At 46.5% G+C, this 27,534-nt stretch overlaps 2 protein-coding genes, 1 long non-coding RNA gene and 1 other non-coding gene across 12 annotated transcripts in view; 2 read left to right on the plus strand and 2 right to left on the minus strand.

Moving 5' to 3' along the window:
* Nucleotides 1-2,858: 2,858 nt before the first annotated feature.
* Nucleotides 2,859-27,534, plus strand: part of LOC140639660 (uncharacterized) — a 46,716-nt gene continuing 22,040 nt past the window's right edge. Inside the window, exons 1-4 of one of the 3 annotated variants that reach the window (XR_012036300.1) lie at nucleotides 2,859-3,386; nucleotides 5,160-6,361; nucleotides 14,642-20,950; nucleotides 25,289-27,436. This is a non-coding gene — a long non-coding RNA (uncharacterized lncRNA). Of the gene's footprint in view, nucleotides 3,387-5,159; nucleotides 6,362-14,641; nucleotides 22,636-25,288; nucleotides 27,437-27,534 lie in introns of those variants that run through there. The other 2 variants (XR_012036301.1, XR_012036299.1) reach the window with 2 other exon arrangements.
* RBM23 (RNA binding motif protein 23) lies at nucleotides 3,590-16,774 on the minus strand. 3 transcript variants are annotated; one of them, XM_072837874.1, is made up of 14 exons: nucleotides 16,420-16,769; nucleotides 10,967-11,042; nucleotides 10,249-10,364; nucleotides 9,523-9,570; nucleotides 9,235-9,408; nucleotides 8,924-8,977; nucleotides 8,654-8,771; nucleotides 8,408-8,560; nucleotides 8,185-8,322; nucleotides 7,044-7,109; nucleotides 5,175-5,370; nucleotides 4,964-5,083; nucleotides 4,766-4,850; nucleotides 3,590-4,682 (listed from the first exon to the last, which is right to left on the minus strand). In XM_072837874.1, the coding sequence occupies exons 2-14, from the start codon at nucleotides 11,030-11,032 to the stop codon at nucleotides 4,679-4,681; spliced, it is 1,338 nt and encodes a 445-aa protein (XP_072693975.1). In that variant the 5' UTR covers nucleotides 11,033-11,042; nucleotides 16,420-16,769; the 3' UTR covers nucleotides 3,590-4,678. The 3 variants fall into 3 exon arrangements, with proteins under 3 accessions (XP_072693975.1, XP_072693977.1, XP_072693976.1); XM_072837876.1 differs by lacking the exon at nucleotides 16,420-16,769 and adding an exon at nucleotides 15,016-16,327; XM_072837875.1 differs by having other exon boundaries at nucleotides 3,590-4,850; nucleotides 16,420-16,774.
* On the minus strand, nucleotides 17,920-27,162 carry PRMT5 (protein arginine methyltransferase 5). Of its 5 annotated transcripts, none has more exons than XM_072837861.1 (17): nucleotides 26,920-27,162; nucleotides 26,115-26,233; nucleotides 25,719-25,804; nucleotides 25,420-25,554; nucleotides 24,921-25,033; nucleotides 24,709-24,758; nucleotides 23,515-23,678; nucleotides 22,479-22,640; nucleotides 22,231-22,308; nucleotides 22,080-22,138; nucleotides 21,878-22,000; nucleotides 21,614-21,789; nucleotides 20,797-20,906; nucleotides 20,388-20,481; nucleotides 20,094-20,210; nucleotides 19,818-19,882; nucleotides 17,920-18,475 (listed from the first exon to the last, which is right to left on the minus strand). In XM_072837861.1, the coding sequence occupies exons 1-17, from the start codon at nucleotides 27,027-27,029 to the stop codon at nucleotides 18,323-18,325; spliced, it is 1,914 nt and encodes a 637-aa protein (XP_072693962.1). In that variant the 5' UTR covers nucleotides 27,030-27,162; the 3' UTR covers nucleotides 17,920-18,322. The 5 variants fall into 5 exon arrangements, with proteins under 5 accessions (XP_072693962.1, XP_072693961.1, XP_072693964.1 ...); XM_072837860.1 differs by having other exon boundaries at nucleotides 25,719-25,834; nucleotides 26,920-27,153; XM_072837863.1 differs by lacking the exon at nucleotides 26,920-27,162 and adding an exon at nucleotides 26,834-26,907.
* Nucleotides 27,385-27,457, plus strand: TRNAR-ACG (transfer RNA arginine (anticodon ACG)). Its single transcript has one exon. It is a non-coding gene; the product is annotated as a tRNA-Arg (tRNA).

Raw genomic sequence — 27,534 nt, forward strand, 5'->3', positions numbered from 1 at the left:
TGGTACCCTTCTCAACAAGTAGGCTTCATGATGCTTGAATGCTTATTATGTTAATGGAGGCTCCCTTCCTTTCTGGAACATTGACTAGTTTGACAAGTCTCCGATTTCCAAGGTCATTGCTTCCCCTCCCTGCAAGCCAGCACTGACTGGCTCCTTTCCAGTCTTCAGGCCCCTCATCCATCTACCATTGCCCTCAAAAATAACTGCTTAATGGCTCTCCAGTAACTGCAGCCAACTCTTTAAGGGTTCTTGAGAAGAGATCATGTGGGAAAACTAACAGAACTCATCCAACTTTTAGAAGTGAGATTTGATCAGCTGTTTCCTTGCCTCCACCTTCCCAGATTACCTAATTGGTTGGTCTTCTTCACTTCTGAGCTCTCTCAACCAGGAGCATATGAAGAGCAAATCCATTCTGGATATAAAGTGCAAAAGTTGGGAGGGAAAGAGAGGGATGTTTAAAGCCAGAAGGTTCAGACACAGTTCTGAGACCAGAATTCCTTTCCTGCATCCAGCTCAGGACTATCGACTTCACCTGGTTGCTATGGAAACATCAGTTTCTGTTGGATGGCAAGCAGCACTTTTGACAGAAAGCATCACAGGCTACCATGGTAACATCAAAAAGAGTAAAGCTGCATTCTCTCTTGGGAGGGGTGTGGAAGGAATGGAGGACACCAAGGAAAGCAGGCAGGAAGGGACGGGCTGACTTAACAGAGAGAGAATTAATTCAACACACATCTAGTATGTGCAAAGCAAAGCGATAATGAAGAAAACATGTCTATGGCTTGCCTCATTGGGCTATAATCATCTAGCAATAGAATTTTAACTGTAAATAAAGGCAGAATGAAACTTGTAACAGGACAATCTTGAAGAGGGAAATCAACTAGCAAAGCTTCAGAGTCTTAAAGGACAGGATTCTGACCAGAAGAGGAGCAAAAAGAGAACAAAATGAGGAGACAAGTAGAAAAGTCCAGGATATACTGAGAACTCTGAGTACAAAAGTAGAAAAAGCAGCTCCTAGGCCTTGGCTCCCAGGAGACACAGGCTGAGATTAGGATCCAGGGATCTGAAGCTAGACTAGCCTGGATTGGAATCCCAAACTTGCTGTGTAATCACAGAGTAGGTTACTTACCCACTTGGGGTATCCATTTCCTTGTTCACAAAGCAAAGATGGTAAGAGTCTACCTCAGAGGGTCATTATGAGGATTAAGCAACTCAATGCATATAAAGTGACTAGAACGATGCCTGACCCACAACTCTGCACCAATGTTGACAGTTACCATACTATACCTCCCACTTTTCGAAGCCAGCTCAGCCTCTCCTCACTGTCCAACTAATAATTCCTGATTCTCACCACACCTTCTGCAATAGGGAAAAGAGAGGCTGTGGTTGCCCATCTCCCTTCAAGATGTAACCTCATTTCCTCATAAGCACCAGGATTAAAAGTTCAAAGCGCAAACCTGCTTCCTCTGGTCACTCACATCTGGGGGCTGGCTGCTGAAGCTTAAGAAGGAAGTAGGCAAAAAAATAAAAAAATTAAAAGAAAAAAAGAAGGAAGTAGGCAGAAACCCACATTCAAAAACACGTTTAAGTTTGAAGAACAGGGAGGAAATACCACCACCTTAGAGAAGACAGAAGCATAGGCTAGAAGTCAAAAGTCAGGTGAACATCTCCCGTTTAGAACTGAGGACAGCTGGGCAATTGTATGCAAGAGGATCATCTCAGCCAGTCTCTCTACCCATACCTGAGCCATTATGCCCAGGCAATAGAAACTGAGGAAGGTTTCTTTTACCTTAGGAGGATATTTGCTGCCCCATCCCCTCTACTCCAACCACCCTCAATGCAGGGATGAGTAACTAGAAGGCATTGAGTCACATGCAGTGACTCTGGCTGTCAGCCACTGGATGCTGTCACCTTATAGGGGTTAAGACTAGAGTAGCTATCTTAGATGTTTCCTCACTTCCCTCATAGTCTCTCCCCCACCAAGAGGCTGTATGAGAAACTAAGAACGGTTGGGGGGGGGGGGTGAACTGAAGTGGAAGGAACCAAACTGTAGGAAGGCCAAAGTAGGCAGGGATGGGAATATAAGGAAACCAAGCAGAGATGGGAACCCTTCTGAGGAAGGCAGGGAGGCAGACAAGGCCTGTGGGTATTTATGTGTTTTTTTTTTCTTAAATATTTTATTTATTTACTCATAGAAACACACACACACAGAGAGAGAGAGAGAGAGAAGCACAGACACAGGCAGAGGGAGAAGCAGGCTCCACACAGGGAGCCCGACATGGGACTCGATCCCGGGTCTCCAGGATCACACCCTGGGCTGCAGGCAGCGCTAAACCGCTGTGCCACCAGGGCTGCTGGTATTTATGGTTTGAAGGAGTTCGAGACTACCATGAGGAAGCCTGGTCCCAAGCTTCAGAACTAACAAAAATGGTCCACATTGCTTTTCAGGATGCATTAGCAGCCAAATCAATGACTAGAGGCGGACTGGGCTCTAGCCAGCTACTATGTAAAAACAATGCATCCTCCTTACCTTCCCCCAGACTCAGAGAGCAAACCAGGATAGGGGAAGGGTGGGGGTGGGGGCAAAGGCAACAGGAGCAGCAAGTCAGGCTGCCACAGCCCAGAGGAATCAAGAGCTAGTCCTGGGTCCTAGTGGCCTTTTATGCCACAAGCAGGTGTCAAGTACCTAATACTTCAGTGTGAAAAGCAACCCCAAAAGCTAATACCACCAAGAAACCTTTACTCAGCTTAGGAAAGTCTGAGCGCAGACAAATTAAAACCTAACAGCAATTATCCATATTTTTAGCATGACAATAAAATCTTAACATTCTGTTGCCATAGAGACTGGTAGAGAATGGAGGAGTCCTACAGAGCTCTGCCCCAGAACCTCAGACCTCCTCTAGGCTGGTCCCTACACCTGGTGAGCCAGGTTGTGGCAGGCCCCTTGTCATAATAAGCCTTACAAGGCAGGTGGAGGACAATGTGTATCCCCTTCATCAGGGCAATTCCTGGAATACTCAGCTTTCTGGAATTCACTGGTCCCAGGCCTGTGCTATCCCCTGTGCTATCCCAAGCAGGGCTATACATGGAAAGCAAGAGTTGAGGGGACGAACAGCAGACTTCAGGCCTGGGGAGCCTCGATGGATGATGCCCAAACTCCTCTGGATACTGAACTGGGAGTTCCATAACAAAGAGAGCCAAAGACGGACACAGAGGCTAATGGTCAGAACGGGGAGCTTAGGTTTCTTTGGTACTTAAGCTCCTCAAGATCACGATACACCTCTAGCTGAGGGTGCAGAATGTGCTACTGTCACAGTGCCATCTGGTGGAAAGACAAGATCTGTCCTTAGGCAGAGTCCAGCCTGGTGGTGCGCCCAGTGGGCACGGTAGGTTTGGAAATAAATTTAGGATGGGGGGAGGAGAGGGAGGAAAAAAAGGAAATAGTTAAGATGAAGACATATGGAGGAAACCCACGGGGCCAAGTGTATAATGCAGACAGATGGGGAACTCTATCCAAGTGTGTGCCTTTTGTCCATTTTAATTTCTAGAGAAGGTTAGATAAAGTAAAATTGAAGGGACAAAATACAAAGGCATTATAAATGTTTTATATTCCTAGAACCATTCACGGTTTTGGCTCATGAGAAGTTATTAACATCAGACACACCAACTGACCGAGACCACACACATATGGGCAGCAGCTGCCAAAAACAGTGGAGCTTCCCATTTATACAAAGTTTATACATATATATGTATGTGTGTACATATAGATACACATACATACATATACATATATATCTTATATACACAGACACAAGGGTATAAAATCCAGTGAAGAGGGCTCACATGTGCCCAGGTAGGGGACAGGAGCAGCTTTCACAGCTGGGGTTGAGCCCATGGTAGAGGCACGTGGGAAATAGCAGAGTAGCAGCCTCCTCTCCATCCTCCCACCCTGGGCCATAGGAAGGACATGGGAGGAAAGACAACTATACAAAGGAGGATGGAACATATACTGGAAAGGTACCCCACCTTTCACTAAACTCCTGAATGCTGCGAAAACACCCAAAATGCCTGGCAGGACACCCATACCTCCCAGCAAGATGCTGAGCCCACAGTAGCAGTTCTGGCCCCAAGCTGAGGCCTAAGGCAGGCTTCACAATGTGCATGTCCACACCATCTTCCAGGGCCTGTGCGGCAACAAGCCAGTACCTTCATGGCTCACCCCCCAAACTCCAAAGTCCTCTTACACCAGAGGTCTTAAGGGTTTCCCTCAACAGACTGTAGGGTAGAGGTACAGGAAAAGGAGAGAAGTTAGTTCCTTCAATTAATGCCCTATGGCCTTCCCAATGGGGGAGGAATCAAGGAATCACTAAGAGGTGGTTGGGAAGAGCAATGAAGGTCATCCCAGGAGATGACGTATGTGGAGAGACAGGTGCTCAATGCAGGTGCAGATTCTGTCCTCTTCGACTAGTGGCTTTGCTCAGCAGAGTCCAGTCCCAATGGGCCCTGGGCAGGAGCTCTTCTGGAGTCTAAGGGTGGCCCCAAATTCCTGCAGAGTCAATGTCCACGCCCTCAGGATGGCTTGGTCCATAAAATGGAGAAGGGGCCATGGAAGGGTAGATGTGGAGAAGGGAGTGGCAGGACCCAGAGGCACAGGGAGGCAGTGTACTGCGCCACTGATTTACCTATGGCAAGGAGAAGAGGTAAACGGAAAGCCACAGGAAAGAACGTAACCAGTGACTTAACTGAGCCAGCCCCTGAGACTCACATGGTCTGAGGGGTGAAGAGGCTGGAAAGCTGGAAGCACTGGGAGGCAATTGCCTGGGAAGCGAGGTTCAGTGCTGGGCTCAGAGCTGTGAGAGAGAGAGAGAGAGAGAGAAAGAGAGGCACAGTGAGTTACTGAGCACAGATCATTCCTTCTTTCTGGGCTCCCAACCCTTCCTCCCTCTCCCAAGTCCAAGCCTACCAGTCAGAGCTGCAGGGTTCAGGCCCCCCAAGGGAACTGTCCCATTTAGTTGCAAGGCAGCAGCAGCTTGGGCTGCGGCAGCAGCAGCTGCAGCTGTAGTAGGCAGCTGGATTCCAGAGCCTAAAAGGGAAAGAAAAGTTGGTGTTAAGTCCCAATCTCGGATCTAAAACTCAACCCCACGCTCTTCACTCTACAGAGAAACTCTCTCCACCTTCTGCCAACTTGGCCATGAGCTGCAGACGTCCACCTGCCGATCCCAGATCCAGCTCCTGTTCCCCATCCGGAAAAGTGATATCTGTGCCACCATCCAGTCGCTCAGTCACATGGCCAACTCTCATAGGTCGACCAGCAAGCTCAAAACCATTCAGCTGTTCCAAGGCCCTCCGGGCACACTCGGAGTCTGAGAACTACAAGAAACACAGGCCATTATCAGTCACTTACTGGCCACAGATATGCTCTCCAACCCCCACTACCACTGCCTAGTCCTGCTATCCCAGGAAAACTGCATGCTCGCTGTGGCACAAATTATTGTCTTAGGGAGTGCGACCTAAGAGCCTCATCCCTCCAAAATGATCATGTGACAAGAACCTTTTCCAACGGACTCAATGGCAATCTTCCAGCTCCACTAAGAACCCAACAAAGGCAAAAAGTCTGTTATCTTTAGGGTGGCCTACACTTATAAGCTGCTTCACAAGTGAGCATATAAATGGAAGTACGACAGGCTGAGAGTCAAGATTCCTGGGCTTTTATTTACACCCTTAGGACTGGTCAGTTTCAATTCTCAGTCAAAAAGTAGGAATCTGAAACCTCAGAGTCCAGTGGTAGGAGGGAGTGCACCCTGGAATGGAGAGCAAGACCGCACCCCACCCCTATGCCACCAGTGCTGTTGATCACAGAGAGCTCTACTGTCGTCCAGCAGCACCAGAGCAGCCGCGTATAGAGAAGATTCCAGACTGCTGTTGAAGTATCAAGGGTGTTGACGAGAAAAGCAGCAACACAAGAGCAAAAAGGCCTCACAAAAGCTTTTCTGCATCCGAGTCACACAAGGAGTTACAAGAGGTTCTTGCCACCATGAACACCAGAGCTGGCTTTGTTTCCTCTGGTAGCCCCTGCCCTAGGGCCTGGCACATGGTACTGACAATTCTTAAGCAGGTGGTATAGGTGGCCTGCCTTCACTGGATACTTCTGAAGTGATCAATACCCCTGGTCAAACACAACCTACCTCCCCTCTGCCCTGTAGGCAACTGTGGGGGTGTATGCTGCCTGGACTGAACCCAGAAAATATCAGCTTCTATAAGACACTGTGGCTGGCAGCCAGTCCTCAGCCTGGAGTCACACAGGGCTAGAAGAACCAGTTATGGGAACTAGAAGCAATTCTCTTGGGAGTGTTAGGAAAAGGTAAGACATTCTCGCTATTTTCCCTATAGTGGTCTCTGAATATAAAGATACTTCTCAGTGGAGAAACTGAGTAGTGCCAGAAAAAAAAAAATCTCTACTCCTGTTCTTATCATGAAAACATACCAATTCCATGAAGCACGTCTATAAAAGCCCACACCTAACCTCTCTCATGTCCCCAACTTCCTAGCTGTAGCCTGAAATCATTTCTATTACCCAAAGAGCACGTTGCAGCACGCAGCACCAGGGAAGCTGGTTGACCTCCAGGACACCCCCATATCAGGGCCACTAACAGTGTGTAGGAGCAAAGTCAAGATCTCAAGCAATGCACTCATCTCAAGGGGCAGAAGGCTAGTCCAAGCTGCAGGCACCAGGGCTTATGGGTCATTTTTTTTTAATAAGATTTTTTTTTTTTTTTAATTCATGATAAACACAGAGATAGAGAGACAGAGACGCAGGCAGAGGGAGGAGGAGGCTCCATGCAGGGAGACCGACACGGGACTTGATCCTGGGACCCCAGGATCGCGCCCTGGGCCAAAGGCAGGCGCCAAACTGCTGAGCCACCCAGGGATCCCTTATAGGTCATTTAGAAAGTCCCTAGAGGAGGAGAATGAAGCTAAGCTGCAAAATCAGACAGGTGGACAAACCCACGCTGAAATTCCAGAGTTAAAGACCAGAGACTCACCGTAATGAAACCATAACCTTTAGAACGGCCTGTATCTGAGTCCTTCATCAAGACAATATTATCAATCTGTAGAAGAGGGAGAAATTATTAACAATCTTTGGCTAACTCATACTCTTGACCTTTCCTGCCTGACTGTTCTACCTCTAACTCTGTAGCCAATCAATTACAAATCTCCACATCTTTTTATTTTTTCATATTTATTTACTTGTGTAAGAATTTAGTTTTTTTTTTTTTTTTATTAATTTTTATTTATTTATGATAGTCACACACAGAGAGAGAGAGGCAGAGACACAGGCAGAGGGAGAAGCAGGCTCCATGCACCGGGAGCCTGACGTGGGATTCAATCCCGGGTCTTCAGGATCGTGCCCTGGGCCAAAGGCAGGCGCCAAACCGCTGCGCCACCCAGGGATCCCAAAAATTTCGTTTTTTTCTTAAGATTTTATTTATTTATTTATTTATTTATTTATTTATTTATTTATAGATTTGTTTATTTATTTATGATACATAGAGAGAGAGAGAGAGAGAGAGAGAGAGAGAGAGAGAGAGAGACGGAGACGGAGGGGGGCAGAGACACAGGAGGAGGGAGAAGCAGGCTCCATGCCGGAAGCCCGACATGGGACTCAATCCCGGGACTCCAGGATCGCGCCCTGGGCCAAAGGCAGGCGCCAAACCGCTGAGCCACCCAGGGATCCCCAGATTTTATTTATTTATCCATGAGAGACACAGAGAGAGAGAGAGGCAGAGACACAACACTGGCAGAGGGAGACGCAGGCTCCATCCAGGAAGCCCAATGAGGGACTCCAGGATCATGCCCTAGGCCGAAGGCAGGCGCTAAACCACTGAGCCACCTGGGCTGTCCTCCACATCTTTTAAAAAAGAGACAAAGGCAACTTCCTTCCAAAACACCTTTTCTGACTAACCTTACCTTAGTATGAGCCCTGTTGTTTGATTTTATGGTGCCTGACTCATTGGTGTACTGAACACTGAATGCAAAGATGGAGTCTAACTTTCTCCTCATAGACCCATACGTTTGTTCTGATGGATGCTGTGGGTTAATCGTGGTCAGACAGAATGAAGAGGTACACTTACCCTCCCCACTTTTTCCAATTCCCTTTAGAGGTTTCCATCACTTTCTACTCACTTTGCCAAAGGGCTCAAAAATGCCCCGGAGCATGTCCTCAGTGATATTGAAGTGTAGGGAACCCACATAAAGGCGCATTGGTCCACTACTGCCCTTCTGCAGGTTGTTGGCCATGGCTGCCAGCCGGTTTTTCTCAGCCTGAGCAAGAAAAAACTGATGAGTCACATCCCACTCCTCCTCCCTTCAAGCCCATATTGTCATGTCAGTTTTGCAACCTGCTCACCTGTGAAGCCTGGACAATGATGGGCACTCCTAGCAGCCGCTGCCCAGTTAGCCCAATGGCCAGGGGCACAGACTGGATTTCACAGAATTCTACATATGCGATGCCCTTAGAACGACGGGAGTTCCGATCTGAGATGATTCGGACATCACGAACCTAATCCCGCAAGAAGGAAATCCTGAGTTGGGCATAAAGGAGGATGGATGGAAAATAGGGTACATGGAAGAAAACTAAGGTCAGGGAGGTTACCTTGCCAACAGCAGAGAAAAAGTCCTCCAGGTCTCGAGGCCGAATGCGGGCAGCTAGCTGCATACAGAAAACTGTGCGGGCATCACGCTCCTCAGGACTCAGATTATCAATTGGCTCCCTAGAGAGTGAGCACAACTTGAGACACCCGCTCCCAAAACATGGTCACTGTTCTCTAGCTACCTCCTCAGGTACTATATGTTCCTATATTCTGGCTCAAACGGCTTTCTATTCATACCTCATGGTCTAGAAGAGCGTTCATCATGAACTCACCTGACGGGGCTCTTCTCTCTGAAATGCGGGCTCTTACTGTGTGCATACCTGCGCCTACAGAACAGAGAACAAACAGAAAATCCTGTCATCCAACTTCACTCATGTTGGCTTGAGGCTCAGTCTTCCATCGTGAGAAGACCAGATGCCGGCACCTCAGCTCACATGAGAATTCTCAAGACCACCCCTGTAAGTAACAAGGTCTCCCTCCTGCCCATCACATCAGGTTGGAAGCACCTGCATGTAGGAACCACTGCACAGCGGTTTTACCCAGACTACCACGTGGAAGCTGTTGTATTAGCAAAAGGTGGTACCCAGTGGCAAGTGGTGGGCTCCGGTAGCGCACGCGGTCCTCACGCCGCCGGTCTCGACTGCGTGACTCACTGCTGTGCCGCCGGTCCCAGCTCCGGCTGCGGTGGCGACGCTGCCGGTCTCGACTTCGGCTTCGGCTGCTTCTCCGCCTATGCCGGTCCCGGTCTCGACTACGACTACAAGTGGAGGGCACTACTGAGTTCACTACAGGACAAACCAACCTCTTCTAGTGCCTCTTTCCCTTTGTAGTGATCCTCAAAACCCAAGGGCCCCCAGCATTATTGACTGACCTGCGCTTCCTGTCCCTGCTTTTACTATGGCTCCGACTCCTCTTCTTCCTGTGAAGGGGAAAATCCTGATTACTAAGGAGGTTTTATGCTTTCCCCCAAGGAAAAGGAATGACGGAAAGACCAGGGTGGAACAGCAGTAAAAGACCAAAGAGCCGGGATCCCTGGGTGGCGCAGCGGTTTGGCGCCTGCCTTTGGCCCAGGGCGCGATCCTGGAGACCCAGGATCAAATCCCACGTCGGGCTCCCGGTGCGTGGAGCCTGCTTCTCCCTCTGCCTATCTCTGCCCCTCTCTCTCTCTCTCTGTAACTATCATAAGTAAATAAAATTAAAAAAAAAAAAAAAAAAAAAAGACCAAAGAGCCTAGGATTAGCTGGCAGGAGTTCACAGCAACACCAACTTGCACACAGCCCTGAATGCTGTGTGGCATCTAAAGTGGCCATTTCCCACCTACCCCCCTGCCAAAGCCCAGTAAAAGCAGCTGCTTTCAAATCAGGAGCCCCTCACTATTTTATTCAACAGAAACAATGACGCTAGAACAGATCCACAAGTCTATGCTGGAATGTGAAGACCAGAAGACCATTAAACCAAGTCACCATGATTCCCAGGACCCAGCATTAAAAATGAGCAGTCTTATAAGCAACCGCCTCCCTATTTTGGCCATTTCTCCGATGGACACGGTTGCCTCCCTTGCCCAAGTTGCCAGCCCATCTCTTTATGCCACACTCACTTGCTTGAGTCCCCACCAGCGCTGCTCCCACTGGTGCCACCACTACTGGTGCTCATGGTGCTCGTGCTGGTGTTGGCAGGGCCATCTTTTTTAACCTCTTTCCTTTGCTGTTCATCCTGAGAGGTTTGCCAGGAAAAATGTCAGAGGGTACAAGGTGGCAGACGCACATGTTCCATTGGGCAACAAAAGAACAGAAGTGGACAGAGAAGAAAGCTTATGAAATCAAAGCTCGCAATTATCCAGCCCGTTCCTGACCACCTGGGTCTCCTAACAAAGGGAATAACAGAACGGAGGAAACTACCTGAAAAGAAAAGATCAGAGTGACAGATTTTGATGTCAAAGCTTTAGCTACCCGACATTGGTTCCATTGACATCTATTCCCCAGGACAGTGAGAAATTACTTAGGTCTAAGATACACTGACTTTCTACTGTGTCACTGAGAGCTATGAGCAAAGCACTTATTCCTAGAACATTCTGCCCCCCACCCCAAACCTTCTTCCACCCCCACCCCTCAGCTTTGGGACCCTCTCTGCCAGCATGCCTTTAGGATTAGAGCCTGGAGAGTGAGGCTTACTAAAAAACTGTAACTTTTATAAGTAGCAACGATACATAATAATAAATAAGCAGGAAAAAAGGATTTACAAAATGTTGAAACTGATGATCTATAACTGCTTCTTCTTAACTAACCCAATTCCAGGAGTGAGATGGGGAATATTACCTCCTCCTTTTTATAAGGAGCCTCCAGCATGGCCTCAATCACTATATCAAAGTCATCGGACGCCATCGTAACAGATCTGAGGAGAGGACATGGATATATAAGAACCTATTTTTCTGCCCCTTTGGCACCCCACATCCCTTCCTTCTCCAAGAAACAGATTTCAGAATTCTTGAATTCCAAAGGGATCTTCCAGGCAGTTGCTTACTCTACATTTATTTTTGCACATTTTAAATCTGAACGTGTTTTGCTCTGGCTTAGAAAAGGTCAAGTGTCTAGAAAGAAAATATCTGGGCAGCCCCGATGGCCCAGCGGTTTGGCGCTGCCTTCAGCTGGGGGTGTGTGATCCTGGGGCCCCGGGATCGGAGCCCTCGTAGGGCTCCCTGCATGGAGCCTGCTTCTCCCTCTGCCTCTGCTTCTCTCTCTCTCTCTGTGTGTCTTGAATAAATAAATAAAATCTTAAAAAAAAGAAAGAAAGAAAGAAAGAAAGAAAGAAAGAAAGAAAGAAAGAAAGAAAGAAAGAAAGAAAATATCTAGATAGAAACAAAATACAATACAGACCCTGTCCTGTGAAGAGAAAGTGTTGGCACTCAAAATTACTATTCACTTGACAATGGACACTAGGTCTCCATTCTACAATTCAAAATTCTGTATAAATAATTGGTTTAAACTTAAGTCACTGAAATGAGCACATATTCCCAATAAAAAAGTAAAGATGCAAGACTAAAAAATTAAAAACAAGACAAAACAACACCAGAATGCAGACCTGCCCTAAGCTCTTCCCCATACCCCCCACCCAAACATCAATAATTAAGGGACTCATCGTTAAGCATGTCCCATATAATACCAACTAGAATTCAGGTAACTCAAAGATAATGATTCAGACACGCTTAATCAATTCCACTTTGAAACTTGTCTAGGCAGGCAGAGTAAGACTTCATGCCTCCCTCAAGCTTTCACACCTAGCAATCATCTTTACCAAGTCTGTCTACCACATGCCTGTCAAATAAGAAAAACAAATGATATCAAACAAAATCAACAGAATATTGGTCTGGAATTATCAATATACAGAACATGCATGAATCTCAAAATAATTATGCTGAGTGAAAGAAATAAAACAAAAAAAAAAGTATAAACTTTTTGTGCTTCCATTTATAGGAAAAAATTCTAGGAAACACAAACCTGTAAAAGCAGAAAGCAGATCAGTGGTTGCCTAGGGATATGAAGAGGTGGGGAGAGGCTAGGAAGAAAAAAAATCACAAAAGGGCAGAAGAAACTTTTGGGGTGTGATGGTTTCATGGGCGTTTAAATATCAAAACCCATCAAATTATACACTTTAATGTACATAACTTTATTTTATGCAAATTATACTGCAATAAAGCTCAATAAACAAATACCTCAATACCTCAATAAATAAAAACAACTCTAACTAATCTGAAGAACAACTGTGCAAAGGAGGCTGGTCACAATCAGACTTTCCATATCCACAAGAGCTTTGTCCTCTTTATTTTTTTTAAAAGACTTTGAGAGAGTGACAGAGATTGCAACAAAGAAAGCATGAGCAGGGAGGACAGGTAGCCTGACTGAGGGCTTGACTCCAGCACTTTGGGATCATGACCTGAGCCAAAGGCAGACGTTTAACAGACTGAGCCACCCAGACACCCCAGCTTTGTCCTCTTTGAAAGAGCTGATCCAGGGACACCTGGGTGGCTCAGTGGTTGAGTGTCTGCCTTCAGCCCAGAGCATGATCCTGGGGTCTCGGGATTGAGTCCCACATCGGGCTCACTGCATGGAGCCTGCTTCTCCCTCTGCCTATGTCTCTGCCTCTCTCTCTCTGTGTCTCTCATAAATAAATAAATTAAAACAAAACAAAACGAAACAAAACAAAAAACAGCTGATCCATCATCCAATGGTGTGGTTTGTCCTTGTTGCGCTCAGAGCCCATAGCCTATTTTGGTGATTTAAGAATAAAAGAGAAGAGAAAAAAAAAAAAAAGAATAAGAGGAGTATAAAAGTAATAACTAACATAAAATAAGTCCTGTAAAAATATGACTTACCTGATATTGCTAGGCACCGAACTAAGCCTGTTACAGAAACAAGATTCTCGGAAAGAGTAAAACAAAAATTACTTGGAGCCAAATTTAAGACTTAAAATAGAAACCAAATCAAAATCAAATAGGTGTGTCTAAGAACCAGTGAACCTGGGGTGCCTGGCTGGCTCAGTCAGTGGAGCTTGCAACTCTTGATCCCGTGGTTTTGAGTTCCAGCCCCATTTTTTTTTTTAAGATTTTATTTATTTATTCATGAGGGGCGGGGGGGGGGGGACACAGGCAGAAGGAGAAGCAGGCTCTGAAGGGAGCCTGATGTGGGACTTGATGTGGGACCCCAGGATCACGCCCTGGGCTGAAGGCAGGCGCTAAATCGCTAAACTACCCAGGGATCCCAACCAGTCCATTTTTGAGCTTAGAGATTACTTTAAAATCTTTTTTTAATCAAATATTTTTATTTATTTATTTGACACAGAAAGAGAGTGCACAGACCTGGGGAGCAGCAGGCAGAGGGAGAGGGAGGAGCATACTCCCCGCTGAGCAGGGAGCCTGATGCAGGCTCATCTCAGGACTCTGGGATCATGACTTGAGCTGAAGGCAGATGCTTAACCTGAGTGCCACTCAGTCACCCCAAATATAAAATCTTTTTTTTTTAAAGATTTATTTATTCATAGACACAGAAAGAGGCAGAGACACAGGCAGAGGGAGAAGCAGGCTCCATGCAGGGAGCCCAACATGGGACTCGATACGGGGTCGATCCGGGGTCTCCTGGATCACACCCCGGGCTGCAGGCGGCGCCAAACCGCTGCGCCACCGGGACTGCCCCCAAATATAAAATCTTAAACATCAACAAAAAAAAGCAGTGAACTCAACTACTTATTATAATTAACATGATACATTTATATAACAGTCAAAGGTAATACATGCTACAGGCAGTTATCAGGTCCAATGCACAATGAAAAAACTGAGCTTTTGTGAACTACCTAAAGTCTCAAAGCTTAAATCGAAGAACTGACTCCTGATTAAGGTCTCCTGCCTCAAAGTCTAATGTCTCATCAATTCTATCAGTCACCTCTCTCTCCTGTGCTTTATAACTTAGCCCTAAAGGAAATTTCAAAAAGAAGAGTACACAGCATACCAAGATGTCTAGTTTTGGGTTTTTTAAAGATTTTATTTTTATGTAATCTCTACGTCAATCGTGGTGTCAGTCACCAGTCAGTCCCAGAGTCTCTCATGAATAAATAAATAAATATTTATTTGAAGTCTAATGTCTTAAACTCTACTGTCTCCCTCATGAGAGACACACAGAGAGGCAGAGGGAGCAGGCTCCATGCAGGGAGCCTGGCAGCAGCGGACTCATCCAGGGTCTCCAGGATCACGCCCCCCGCTGAAGGCGGGGCTAAACCGCTGAGCCACCAGGGCTGCCCCAATAAATAAAAAATCTTAGAAAAAATAAAATAAAAAAATAAGAGGTTTCAATCTATCATTTCCATTATTTCCAGTCATAATGGCTGCCAAGTCTATACAAAGTTTTCTTTATTTCTTTCTCTAAGAGTATTTATTTTATTTTTTATTTTTTAGTTGTTTATTAAAAGAAACTATTCCATAACCCAGTGTTTGTGTTTCATAGCTCAGGAACACAGGACAGTCAAGCTTCAATGAAACGCAACCCAAAGGAATTCTTCATATTCAACATTCACTTTGCGCTCTGAAAGATAACAGCCTTCTTCATCTCCTCAAAACCTTTCATGGAATCATAATTTCTGTAGAAATCTGCATATGCCTTCTTTCTTGGTTCAGCCACAGCAAACTTATAAAAAGCTGCAACCCGCAGGGATACAGTGAAGGCTCCAACGATATGAAATCGCAGACACTTGGCCAGAAGGCCTCGCATCTGAGGTTTCATTAAAGCACTTGAAGTCATGGTAGTTATTCTCCTCAAACCTAACGTCCTTCCTAAGAGAATTAAAAGTATTTCTTTATTTAAATAATCTCTACACTCACCGTGGGGCTAGAATTTACAATTCCAAAGTCAAGAGTGGTACTCTCTTCAACTGAGCCAGCCAGGTGCCAAGTCATACAGCTAGCTCCTTTTTATTTTTTAAAATCTGCTTTTTCCTCACCAAACGAAATGCTTCTGATTTCAATAACTGCTCTTTGTTGACTGCTAGTATAGGGTAGGAGTAACTTAACACATGCACAAGAACTTTCACTTAAGTTGACAGTTCTTGTGACACCACCTACAAAGAAAACTTTTCACTCAGGTACTCAGAAATGAATGGATCTATTTAAAGCACCAACATATATAACATGAGCACATTTTGAAACTTGAAATCTCACTGGGTTTGGCATATCTTTTCAGACACCCTAGAAGCAGTAAAGTCCCAAATACTATGTATTTTCAAATTGGTAGTTTTCAAACTCTTCCTATGTCCTAAATTACGGGTCAAAGTCCATCAACCCCACCCATTAAAACACTATAGAGCCTACTCCCCCCGCCCCCCCGGCTCCAAAAACTCCTTTGTGGGGGGCCCACAATGAACGCAAGTGCCTGGACTTTGTCATCGCACAGTCAAGACCCCAGCAAGCACTTAGGCCTCACTGCTAAAGGGACAAAGGACAGTAAGAACCACTGTCCGCTCAGTTCAGGCAAAATTCACCACACGCTGAGTCCCACAGGGTGATGCGTCTAGGCAGCTGGGCAGAAACATCTCCAAACTGAAGGCAGCTTAATTTGGAACAGGAACAGTGAGAAAGGTAAAACAATCCCCGTGCTGTGCAACAAGCCAAAGCTACACTTTTAAAAAGTGTTCCTGTAAGTAATGATTGGCAGCATCTCTGCGAGGGCCAATGTCCCAATGCTAAAACCTTCTATGTGGCCTAACTATACTGTACCGCCAAAGAACGTGCGGTCGAAAAACGGGACCAGGGAAAAGCCCAGAGGCCAACACAGTGAACACGAGCCTTCCAGAGACTGTGAAGACTGAGTAATCTCTCGCAGAGTTCCCTAACCTCTCTGAGTGGTGGCACTAAGAGCTGAAAACCGGTCCTACGAGCCCTCTCAAACCGCGGTGGGTCGACGCTCCCTGCACCCCCGGGCCCCGGTACCGGCGACCCCGAAAGTCAGGGCTGGGACCTGGAAAGAGCGGTCACTGGGATCCTTGGGACATCATCTCTAGGAGAGAGAGCCAAGAGGGTACCGATCCCTAAAATCATGCCAGCGGGCTACAGTTCGCTACGCTGAGGTGGCGAACACTCCCAGACCGAAGTAAGCAAAAATATTTTGTTAAAAGTTTGCCTGATTCTGCTCTTGACGCCATTTTCTGCCTGTGACGTCAAGGGGAGGCGCCGTGCGGCAACGTCACGCATTGGTGACGTCGCGGGGGACCGGGTTTCGGGGTTTCTCACCAGTTCCGGGTCCCCGCAGGGGGGTCCCCGGTTTCCGCCGTTCCTTTGGGTGTGTTGAGGGCGCGAAGCACGGCTATTTTCCAGAGTCTCAGCAGTAGAAGAAGCACTGCAGCCCGAGCTGCTAGTCTTCCCGCAAAATGGCGGCAGCTCCGCGGTCTTCCAGAACTTTCCCCAATCTGCGCAGGCGCCGAGACATTCAGGCGGTGGAACTAATCTCCCTGGTTTCGCGGCAACAGTCCAAAGTACAGATTTTCATTGGCCAAAACCCTAAGCATGGGTGGAGCCAAACTCAAATGTCTCTTAGCAACCATTAAGTTCCCCTCGATTGGCTAACCTCTCGGAGAGTGGAAGCGTCCTAATAGCGGCCGCCCATCGCTCTCTCATTGGTTAGATGACTTGCGGAAGGCGGAGAAGGCGGGCGAAGAACCAGCAAGGACCCTCCTGCCTACTCCCGAGCTCCAGGTGACAAGGCCAACGCCGTGGGCGGAGCCAACGAGGAGGTACAATGGACTTCTTTGCTACTCTCTACTCTTGATTTCCCAAAAGGGTCACGTGTCGTACTCATCCGCGACAGCTTCACGGCGAGCACTTGCATTTGTTTCACGCCGCCCGGAAGGATGTTGGGCTGGACTTTCCCCTTCTGAGCGTGCTGGCCACGCAGCCCTCCCAACTATCTCCTCTTACCCTCTGTGCTTGGGCCCGGGAAAACACAAGTGTTGTCACGTTTGTCTAATTTCACACTCTCTTGTGGTTATTGCCTGGTCCCACAGCTACACACTTCCCAATTTTTCGTGTATGTGCTGCCGAAGCGAGCACAGCTACACACCTCGCACTGCAAAAGTAAACCTGGAAGTTTCTCAGGTGACTCCTTGGGTACAGCAATACTCAGTCCTCTAACCAGAAAGAGAAGGAACTGATGTCCACTCTCACGTTCCAAGGGGATCCAGAATCCTCACACTTCAGTTGCCCAATATGTTAGCTGACAGAAACATAACTGGTTAGATCATTGAGAGAGCCACAGGGTTAGAGGATCTGTGTTCCAGTCTTGATTTGAATATTATATATCTTTGTGTCAGTTTCAAATCCTCCTGTATAAAATGGAGAATTGGCACTCTTACAACTTCAAACTCTAACCTTGTGACTTTATTCAAATAAAATAGGTGGCTTCTTGTTGGAGGTGCCTGAATGGCTTCCAGTTTTCCTCCCAAGAGGTAGCTGGCAGTGCAGCAGCTCAGGAAAGCGGAAGGGAAGCTGGCTTCACTCACTACTCCCATCTTTCTCCACGAGGGCAATCTTTTCTCCCCAGAGAAAAGCCTAATCACAGATCTTAATGGACCTCTTTGCAGCTGGTCCCAAAGACCTACACCCAGGAGTCCAAGAGTGGCCATTAAGCTTCCTATATACAGAACAAAGATCCTTTGGGTCTTGAATAAAAGCACAGATCTGAATATGCCTAGGTTTAAGTAAGGTGTGAGAAAGCAAAGGCGCAGGGCAGCAGAGTTGGAGCAGGAAAAGGCTGATAACTTCACTTTATTTGTATTTCCTCCCACACAAAACCATCAAAACAGAAACAGAGATGGGCAGGGAAAGGGATGAAAATGTGTTTAATCCACATGTTCTCAGGGCTATTCCAGGGAGTACTTGAGGCTGAGTGCCTGTTGGAGTAGCTTCAGATCCAGCACAAATTCCTCCCTCCCTGGCCTGGAGTCTTTACAGGTTGGTGGCCTGAGCCCTGCAATTAATTCTCATCCTTTGCCCACCTTGCTGTAAGGCAGGAAAGCAGACTGAAATGCTCCGCTCTGATGGGCAAAGGGGAATCACAGCCCACAGATGTACTGCACTCTCTGTGCTTCAGGAGCGGAACTTTAAGCTGCTTCCAAGGCTCTGAACATTGTAGGCAGGGCTAGAGGCCAATGGTGTATGAGCGGCCTGTGGGGTTATGAATAGCAGAACAGACTGGTGCTGTCACAGCCCACTCATACCACACCTTCTTGGAATTGCTGCATCGCCAGAAACGCACACAGATGGTCTGGCCTTCACGTACTGTAATGGGCTGCTGCAAGAAGAAAGACAGAGAAGTTTAAGGTAGAACTAACGAACTGTATATGGCAATATACTACTGAGCTAAGTGTGGAGAGAAAAGGATAAAACCTGACATTCCAATCCTCATGAAGTTTATTTGAAGTCTTTCAGAATGAATAATCAGAACTTCACAATCAGACATTGAACAGAAAATCAAAAGTGTGATGAGGGCCATGAACATGCAGAGGATATGCACTACAAGAGCACCTATGAGACGGAACTCAAACCTAGTTCTGTTGGTCAGGGAAAGTTACCAGACAAGAGGAATGTTTAAGGGGACCAGGAAGGTAAGTTAAATGGGTGAAGAGATGAACAAAGAACTTTCCAGGCAAAGGAGAAAAGTGTGAAAACCTGAGGCAGGAAAGAAGACTGTATTAGAATCCTGATGAGTACTGAGTAATGTACAGATATGCTGAATTATTATGTTGTATACCTGAAACTAACAGAACACTGTTCATTATAGTTCAATTAAAAAAAAAAAAAAAAAAAAAGGTCCACAGGGGTGACACAGTGTAATCAAGGAGATAGTAGCTGAAGAGACAAGCTAAAACTAGATCACACCGAGTCTTACAATGTTAAATCTTTATTCTGAAGGCAGTAGGAAGTCACTAAAGGTATTTTCCTTTTTTAAAGATTTATTTATTTGAGAGAGACACACAAGCTGGAAGGACAGGGAGAGGGAGAGAGAATTCCAAGTGACTCCACGCTTAGCACAGAACCCAACACCAGCATTTGGCTCAATTTCAGGACCCTGAAATCCCAATCTGAGACAAAACCAAGAGTCAGACACTTAATTGACTGGACCACCCAGGAGCCCCAAAGTTGTTGAAAGGTTTTAAGCAGTACAGAATTATGATCAGATTAAAAGATGACTCTTGCTCAAGGTAAAGACTGGACAGAATAGACAGAGGAAATGTGGGAAAGCCAAGGAGAAAGGCAATAAAAACATCTCAACACCTACAACAGATCCACGAGCATGTGGGAGCAGAACATGGGTCATAGTCAAGCATCATCCTGAGAGTAGGAAAGGGGCAGAACACCAATGGCAAAAGTGACACCTTAACCCACTGAGTCTGAAAGGTGATTCCTGGGACTCCTGGGTGGCTCAGAGGTTGAGCCGCTACCTTTGGCCCAGGGCGTGATTCTGGAGTCCCAGGATCGAGTCTCGCATCGGGCTCCCTGCATGGAGCCTGCTTCTCCCTCTGCCTGTGTCTGCCTCTCTATGTCTCAAATAAATAAATAAATAAATAAATAAATAAATAAATAAATAAATAAAATTAAAAAAAAAAAAAAAAAGAAAGAAAGGTGATTCCTACCTTGATGGGGAAGAGGATGGGAAACCATGAGAACATCCCAGGAGAGTGAGTTTCTGGACGGATACCTGTGTGAAAAAAATAATGAAAAAAACTGAGGTCTCTGTGACTCTTCTTTTTGCCTGGATTGAGGGGAGTGTCTTCTGTGAACAGAGAAACAAGTAACCTAAGATCCACATTCACTGATTCCTAGGCTCCCTGTGACTCTAAATGAAACATCTACATAAGTTGCCCAGATAACATACTCATAGCGTGCCATCCTCGGCCCCAGATACTCACTTAGGGTGATGTCCTGATAAAGCACAGTCTCAAAGTAGCCTGCAAAGCCATGTAGCACTGTATTCACCTCCACGGGAAACTCCAAGGTGCAGTAGCGGTTGTTGTCAATCATAGGATCTGTTAGGGAGGAGTTGCGTGGATGACAAGGGACTAGAAGCTCTAGACAACTTGGTAAAGCAAGAACAAGAACTAGCAAGGGCAGCTTAGAGAGAGTAGACCCAGGATCGCAAAAGAAGAAACCACAAAGTAAGCTTTCAGCCATCCAGTCAAGAGGACAGCCACACAGGAACCCACCTCTATTGGGATGGCTGAAGGTGAAACAGGGCTGGGGCGCAGACAACTGGTGGAAGTTGTGCAGCCGCACCACATAAGGCATCTCGAACTGGGCCTGTCCCAAGAGACCGAGCAAGAGCTGAAGCAGATAGGCAAGACATCTACTCCCCCAGGTAAAGAAGCCTGGGCGTCCAGGACACAGAAAAGGATAAAAAAAAAAAAAAAAATTAAAAAAAAAAAATTAAAAAAATAAAAAGAAAAGGATAAAAATATTTTCACTTCAGTCACTTTCCCACATCCCCATCTCTTCCTTCACCTCTTCATTTTCTCCAGTGGAAGCAAACAGTTGATGCTAATATAGGAAAAAAAAAAAAGAAAAAAAAAGAGGACTAAAAAGAAAAGAGCTCTGCAGAAGACAGTGGCTTTTTACCTCAGGGTCTCGGTCCTTTTCTCGACAGGCTCTGACCTCATTGTATAACTTGGAGGAGGAGATGGGAGCCAGAAAGGAGGTGTACTCCCCAGGGATGCTCACACCATCATCTGCAGAGCAGGAGGATCATATAAGTTCCGAAGGGATGAAAATGGTATGTCTAACTGAAGGTTTAAAGCTCCCACATCAAATAGACCCAGGCAGGGGCACCTGGCTAGCTAAGTTACTAAGCTGGTGAAATGTACAACTCTTGATCTCAGGGTCGTACGTTCAAGCCCCATGTTGGGCATGAAGCCTACTTAAAATAAAAACTGAAAACAAAACAAAACAAAACAACCCCCAAAACAGACCCAGGTGGCTCAATGTTGTCACATTCCCAGGCCAACCTCCTTCCAACCCCTGTCATGGGAGATTCTACTTCTAGGTTAACCTACAGAGACACACAAGATTAAAACTGGAAAAAACCCTAAGATATTCTGAACTAATGGTTCTTCTGTGGGGTCTTAGAACTCTTAGAGATCTGGATGAAAGCTAAGCCCAAGGTATGTATCATGTCAGTATAGGGAGTCCACAGATCTCAGACTAAGAATCTCTAATCTAGTCCACTCCTCTCATTTTTACAGATATAAAATTTTACAGAATGCTGAGGTTCAGAAAGATGATTGCATTTGCTAAAGGCACTGACCCAAGTCCCACCCACCTTCCCCTAAACTTTGCAACCTCCTCCAAGGCTGCTATACCCGCACCCCCACCCACCACAGCCTTCCTAGCTGATAATCCATTCCCCTTAAGCTGGTACATCCCAGCCTGGAGGCACCTTTTAGGAAGTGTTGGGCTCCATCCAGGCACTCAGGTGACAGTTCATTGTCAGCGAAGGAGCCTAGAAGCTCACTGACGATGATGTCTGCCTTCTCTGGAGCCACCCATTCCCGCATGTCCGATGAGACTACTGTCACCTGGCTTCCCCATTCTTCAAATTGCCAGTTCTCTAGCCTAAAATAAAGATGATGCAAGTGAGGACACTAATAAAAAAAAAACTGGCACTGTAGATAAACTTCCCAATAAGGAGGTTGCTACTCACGTCACCACAGCATTTGGATTCTTCTCCACAGCATACAGCTTTATCCGCCGGTCAGCCTGCTTGGCTGCCCGCAGGGAAGCGTTCACCAGGGGACCCCGGCCTGCTCCCAGCACCATTAGCACCCTAAGAGAGAAAGGGGAAGGGTCAAGCTGACTTGGCAGATAAAGAAGTCATCATGCATATCTCTGGGAAGAGCACTCACTGGATATTGGTATCCTTCTCCTCATCTGGCACTCGATCTAACAGACATTTATAGATGGCCTGGGGAGGGAAGGAGAAAAGACCTTGTGGCTCCAATCCCACCTTCACCAAGGTCTTCCTGGCCCTGTACTTGACCTAGACCCACATTATACCTGCTGATATTGAGAATATTTGATAGGGTCCTTTTCAAACACTTCATAAGTCTGAGATTCCAGATTGTCCATCAGTGGCTGATGAAGAAGAGGAAAAAGGCAAAGTTAGCCAGCCAGTTTCTGGCAGGGGCAAAGCACCAGCATACCAAAAACTTTCCCACTGCCTCCTGAGCTTTGATAGGATGGTAGGGCACCTACTTCCAAAGCCATTTCCCCTACAGCTCCCTCTCGCTGCACTGTAGACCGACCTGGAGTGGAGACTGCAGATAGTCTTCATAGCCCTTGGCAAAGAGTTCATAGGCATTGGGTGGAGGGCGGTTCTGGCTCAGGTATTCCAGGTACTGGAGATAAGAGCAGAACTCCTTCTCTGAGTGGTGGTTGGTGCCTGTGATGATGAACTGCACTTCCAACTGTGAGAGAGGTCAGACCATCAGACGCAGTTCTCGAACCAAGATTCTGGAATATTGTTATGGTTTATGGCCAAAGAGCCCTAGCATAAAATAAGGCCTGGCCTAGCAGTCTTCCAGTTCAAAAATCCCTCCAGGTACCAACAAAATAGCATGACGCTTCAATAAACTCATAAAGCCCTCCTATGTGGTATAAGCTTCATCCTGGCTCAAACAGGCCCATGGATCCTCACTATAACATCTTTTTTTTTTTTTTTAAGATTTAATTTATTTATTCACGAGAGACACAGAGAGAGTGAGAGAGGCAGAGACATAGGCAGATGGAGAAGCAGGCTCCTCACAGGGAGCCTGGTGTGGGACTCGATCCCTGGACCTGGGATCACATCCTGAGCTGAAGGCAGACACTCAATCACTGAGCCACTCAGGCATCCCATCACTTTAACATCTTTTTTTTTTTTTTTTTTTAAGATTTTATTTATTTATTCATGAAACACACAAAGAGAGAGAGGCAGAGACACAGGCAGAGGGAGAAGCAGGCTCCATGCAAGGAGCCCGATGCGGGACTTGATCCCCGGACCCCAGGATCACGCCCTGGGCGGAAGGCAGGCACTCAACCGCTGAGCTACCCAGGGATTCCCACTTTAACATCTTAAATGAAACCTGCAAACTTCTCATGAGATCTGGTTCCTTCTAAAATGTTTCTGGGACACCTACTGCCATTTGCCTCTTTTGTTCTCAAGACCTCCAACTTTGCTAAAATTGCTCTCCAGAAACCAGAGAGGAAAAGAATCAGGCCCACAGGAAAAAAAGCATCATACATATGTGAGTAAGGCAAGAGGATTAGCTGGAATACCTTTTGAACCCTTCTACCACCCACCTTGAGAAGCCGGAAGATCAGCCTCTGGTGCATCTTAGAAAGAACAGGAAATCCCTTCTTATTGGTCAGGAAAATGCTGGTGGGGAGAATGGCTGCTTTGATGGGCTCCCCAAGCCAACGATCAATGACATGATTAGATGGGAGGTCAGCCCCAATTTCAAGAGCTACACAAGGAAAAAGAAAGACCAGTTACCTACTGCTAGGCAAAAAGGCTTTCCTTGCTGTTTTTGTGCAAGATCTGTTTACTCCCTAAGAGCAAGACAGAATGAGGCAGAGAGAAAACTGCCCAGCAGCCAAGTATACATGAAACTCCTGATTCTTTTCTTTTTTAACTATATCCAGCTTTATTAAAGATACTTTTCAAAAGCAATCATAGTGTTTCAGGCAGGATGTGGGCAGATAATCCTAAACAGTATACAACAACTTTCAAACTCCCTTCTTCAATGGACTACTAAAATCAGAGAGCTACTATAAAACACAGTGTGATGCTCTGAATAGGCAAAGTTTCGAATGAGACTTGATAGTTCACCTTTAGCATGCTATTGCTAACAACTTTTCACAAGCCAATCCTGACTTCCAGGAAACCAAATGAGAATGACAGAATTATCAATCTGAAGATTCACAAGCTAAAAAGGGAACTCTTGAAGGATGCCATCTCCATGGTGACACTGCAAAGTCCATATTGCCTGATATACTGGCAACCATGTTTTGGGGTCAGGTTCCAACAGGTCTCTGGGTTTAAGGGAGTCAAGTCCATGTTGAAGGTGGAGAGGAAGAAGAGGACGTAAAAAATGAATTTTATTTTTTCTAAGGCATCTATGCCAAAGTGCCTAATGTTTTGTCAATATCAAGGAATCCCTCCTCCTGGGAACCAAGAGGAAGTTTTTCAAAACTAGAAGGGTGCTCCCCGCCATCCCTCCCAGTATCAATCTAGCTTTGGAGATATTCTATTAGTGACATATGCCCTTGCCCCAAAACAACAAGTGTTCTGTGTGCTAACAACATAGCTTTTTTAAAAAATAAAATTCTGCATTTTTATAAAAATTGATAAAGTAATATCTCAAACTGTAAAGTCACCAGAAGTACACCGTTATCAAAAATGCACACACTTCATCTGGCATCTCTGAAACCCCTGATTCTTATTCACAGGAGGTCAGAGAAGGGAAACCTATCCCAGGGCCCTTGTAGACTTACCCACTGCAATCCTCTTGCTATAGTCACACAAGGTCCTGAAGTTGTGCCACCTGTTCAGGGTGAAATACAGGAAGAAAAAAAAAAAAAACAGTCAAATACATATGCCCACCAATCGCCATAGCTAGAGAAGACCCCCACACACACAACAGGCTCTACCCTATACTTCCCCTCCCCGTACCCTTTGCCCTGTATAGCAGCAAAAGGAGACATACCACATCCATGTCTTCTCCTCTCCACTATACTCCTCTGTATGTGTACTTGGTGCATTCTCAATTATATCATCTCTCAGGTCCTCTGGAGCCACCAAGGGTACCCGCATCCAGAACTGCATGTGAACAAGTACCCTATTTAGAACTCTATTTTGAACTCATTGGGTCCAGAAAGCTTCCTTCAATTATCTTGATCCAGATTGCAAGTTAACCCTTTTATATGTTTTTCCCAAGTTCTGATTATATGTACATATAAACTTATCTTGTGTATATCCATATGTAAATATCTGCCCTGTCCTTTATTGCAGCCATAAGTTTCTAGAAATAATTGTACATTCTATGTTTTCTAACCCTCTGCTTACCACTTTTAGATGGTGGTGGCCAGTACTGACATTTCAGTTCTGCCAACTGCACCGTTTACTGAATGGCTAGGAACAAGAAGGTACCTAGCACAGCTTGACTACCATAATATTCAGCAGAAAAAGAAGCCCTCAAGCCATACCATGGACGAGTGGTGGCCAGTGTGGATGTGGTTGGTCAAAACCCTGGCCAAGTTTGTGTTATCTTCCTGATTTAGGGGCAACAGGAAAGCTGGAAGACCCAAATATGCCCCAAAATTCAGCTCCTGTAACATTGCCTGGAAATGGAGATCAAGAAGACATGAAGAGTTAGCAACCCAAATAGGTTTAATTGCATTATATTAGATTTACTAAGTTATGGGAGGAAAAAAACTGCTCTCTGCACCCAGCTAGGTTATGGACCTGATCTCTAGAAAGAGCCAGTGAAGTCAAACAGTCTTACCGCCTCAGAGTTCCTGCGGATCTTCTCCACTTTTGAGTCTGGACGAATCCATGGAGAAAGCTTTCCCACAATTAGCGTATTCCAGTCTGCACTCCCCCCATCCAAGAAAGACAAAACTATATGAGGTTCAGTGCTTTACTTGTTCAATTTCTAATTCTTAACAGGGAATAGAGAGTAGAGATGAGAAACAAAGACTTTTTCTATCACAGATGTGGGATAGCCTGATGCAGAATAGAGTAAGGCTTTTTAGCAGGTAAGCAAGGAGAAAACAAGAGTTATCTATGTCCCAGGACTAACCAATATATCCAAGTCAGGAAAGGAGGAGAATGAGGGCACTGTTAAAGCAGAAGTTGTTATTGCCTCTAATAATTAAGGGGCATATGGGATGGTCCCTACCCCTTCCTGACAGCAGTAGGTCTGATCGTGTCTGGGGGCCCGGCCGATTCTTAGCAGGTTCCTGAGTGAACTCCCTCTTGAAACGCGGGTGGAAGACAGGCATGCAGAGGAAATCAAACCTACAACCGCGACAGACCCAGAATCGTCATGTAAAGAGAGCAGCAGTGCCCAGAGATCCAAGCAACTGGATTAGGCTATCTCAATTCTGCACAACCCTTTCTGCTGCCATCAGTCACCCGACTGGACTGCTGAGTTCAGCCTGCCTTGGGGCATGTTACTTCCGCTGCACTGTGCCTCAGTTTCTCCCCAAAACACAAGCATGGAAAAGGAAAAAAGATAAAAATCCACGCCAAGTGGCTTTTCTACTCTGTTGTCACCGGTTTTCCAAGACTGTCACATCCAGATTTGCCTCAGTACCGCCCATGCTTCCCCCCAAGGTTTCTCTTCTCTCCCTAGCCCCTAACACTCTCTCCCATTCTCAGACTATAATCCCGCTCTCCAGGGCCCTGGAGGTCTGTAGTCCTCTTTTTGAGTTTACCTGACAACTCCCCTGACTTTGGGGCTCAGTGGCCACACGCCCCAGCAAGTTTTTTTGTTTGTTTTTCTTTGTTTGTTTGTTTGTTTGTTTGTTTCACGCTCCAGGGCCTAAGGCTTCCCCATCCTCCCCCAAGGAGTAATGGTTTCTCCCGCCCTAATCTTACCCACTCCGACCCCCTCACCCCTGCCTTTCGGGGATGACTAGTCTGTCCCTCTTCGTCCCCGAGTTCGGAGCCCGCATTCCGCTTGCGGAGGTCTGGACCCTCACCCCTGCTTGGCCACAGCCCCCAAAGTGTCAGCTATTTCGGGCACGCAGTTCAGGTCCCTCCCGCTGGACACGCGGCTCCCACCGGCACCTCCGACCGCCATCGCCGCCATCTTTTCCCTCGCGCCGTCCACGCCGGGATGCCTTGATATTAGCAGCCAATCACAAAGCCAGAAAAAAGCCCCCGGAAGGCGGAATGAGTCGTCCTAACAACCAGAGCGTCTGCCACTGCTCCGGAGCGGGAGGCCGAGGGGTGGGGAGTGGCTCTTTCCGCCAATCCGCTGGCTGCGCCCGTGACGTACGACGTGGCTCCGTAAGATCCACCAATCTCGGGATGTAGTTTTCGACGAACTTCAATCTCCCATGATGCGCCTGTGTTCGTAGAACTCCGTTGGGGGACTACGCGTCCCATGAAACCCTGCAGCATAAGCTTGAACTATCATCACTGAGCCGAGAGCAATTGTCTCCGGGCCAGTGGCGCAATGGATAACGCGTCTGACTACGGATCAGAAGATTCCAGGTTCGACTCCTGGCTGGCTCGAGTGAGACCGGTGGTTTCCTTATTGCACCTCACGCAACATGGCCTTAGACAGCGTCTTTTAGGTCTACCCCTTTCCT

This window comes from Canis lupus, chromosome 9 (genome assembly GCF_048164855.1).
Source record: "Canis lupus baileyi chromosome 9, mCanLup2.hap1, whole genome shotgun sequence".
Taxonomy (NCBI): domain Eukaryota; kingdom Metazoa; phylum Chordata; class Mammalia; order Carnivora; family Canidae; genus Canis; species Canis lupus.

Coding starts and splice junctions, on each gene's coding strand:
- RBM23 (XM_072837875.1), bottom strand. CDS start 11,032: ATGGCGTCCGATGACTTTGATATAGTGATTGAGGCCATGCTGGAGGCT. Junction 8,561..8,653: donor TTTTCTCTGCTGTTGGCAAG/GTAACCTCCCTG, acceptor TTGCGGGATTAG/GTTCGTGATGTCCGAATCAT. Junction 7,110..8,184: donor TTTTTGAGCCCTTTGGCAAA/GTGAGTAGAAAG, acceptor CCTCTTCTACAG/ATTGATAATATTGTCTTGAT.
- PRMT5 (XM_072837860.1), bottom strand. CDS start 27,029: ATGGCGGCGATGGCGGTCGGAGGTGCCGGTGGGAGCCGCGTGTCCAGC. Junction 22,309..22,478: donor ATCTGCAGTCTCCACTCCAG/GTCGGTCTACAG, acceptor CTTCTTCATCAG/CCACTGATGGACAATCTGGA. Junction 21,790..21,877: donor AATCCAAATGCTGTGGTGAC/GTGAGTAGCAAC, acceptor TCTTTATTTTAG/GCTAGAGAACTGGCAATTTG.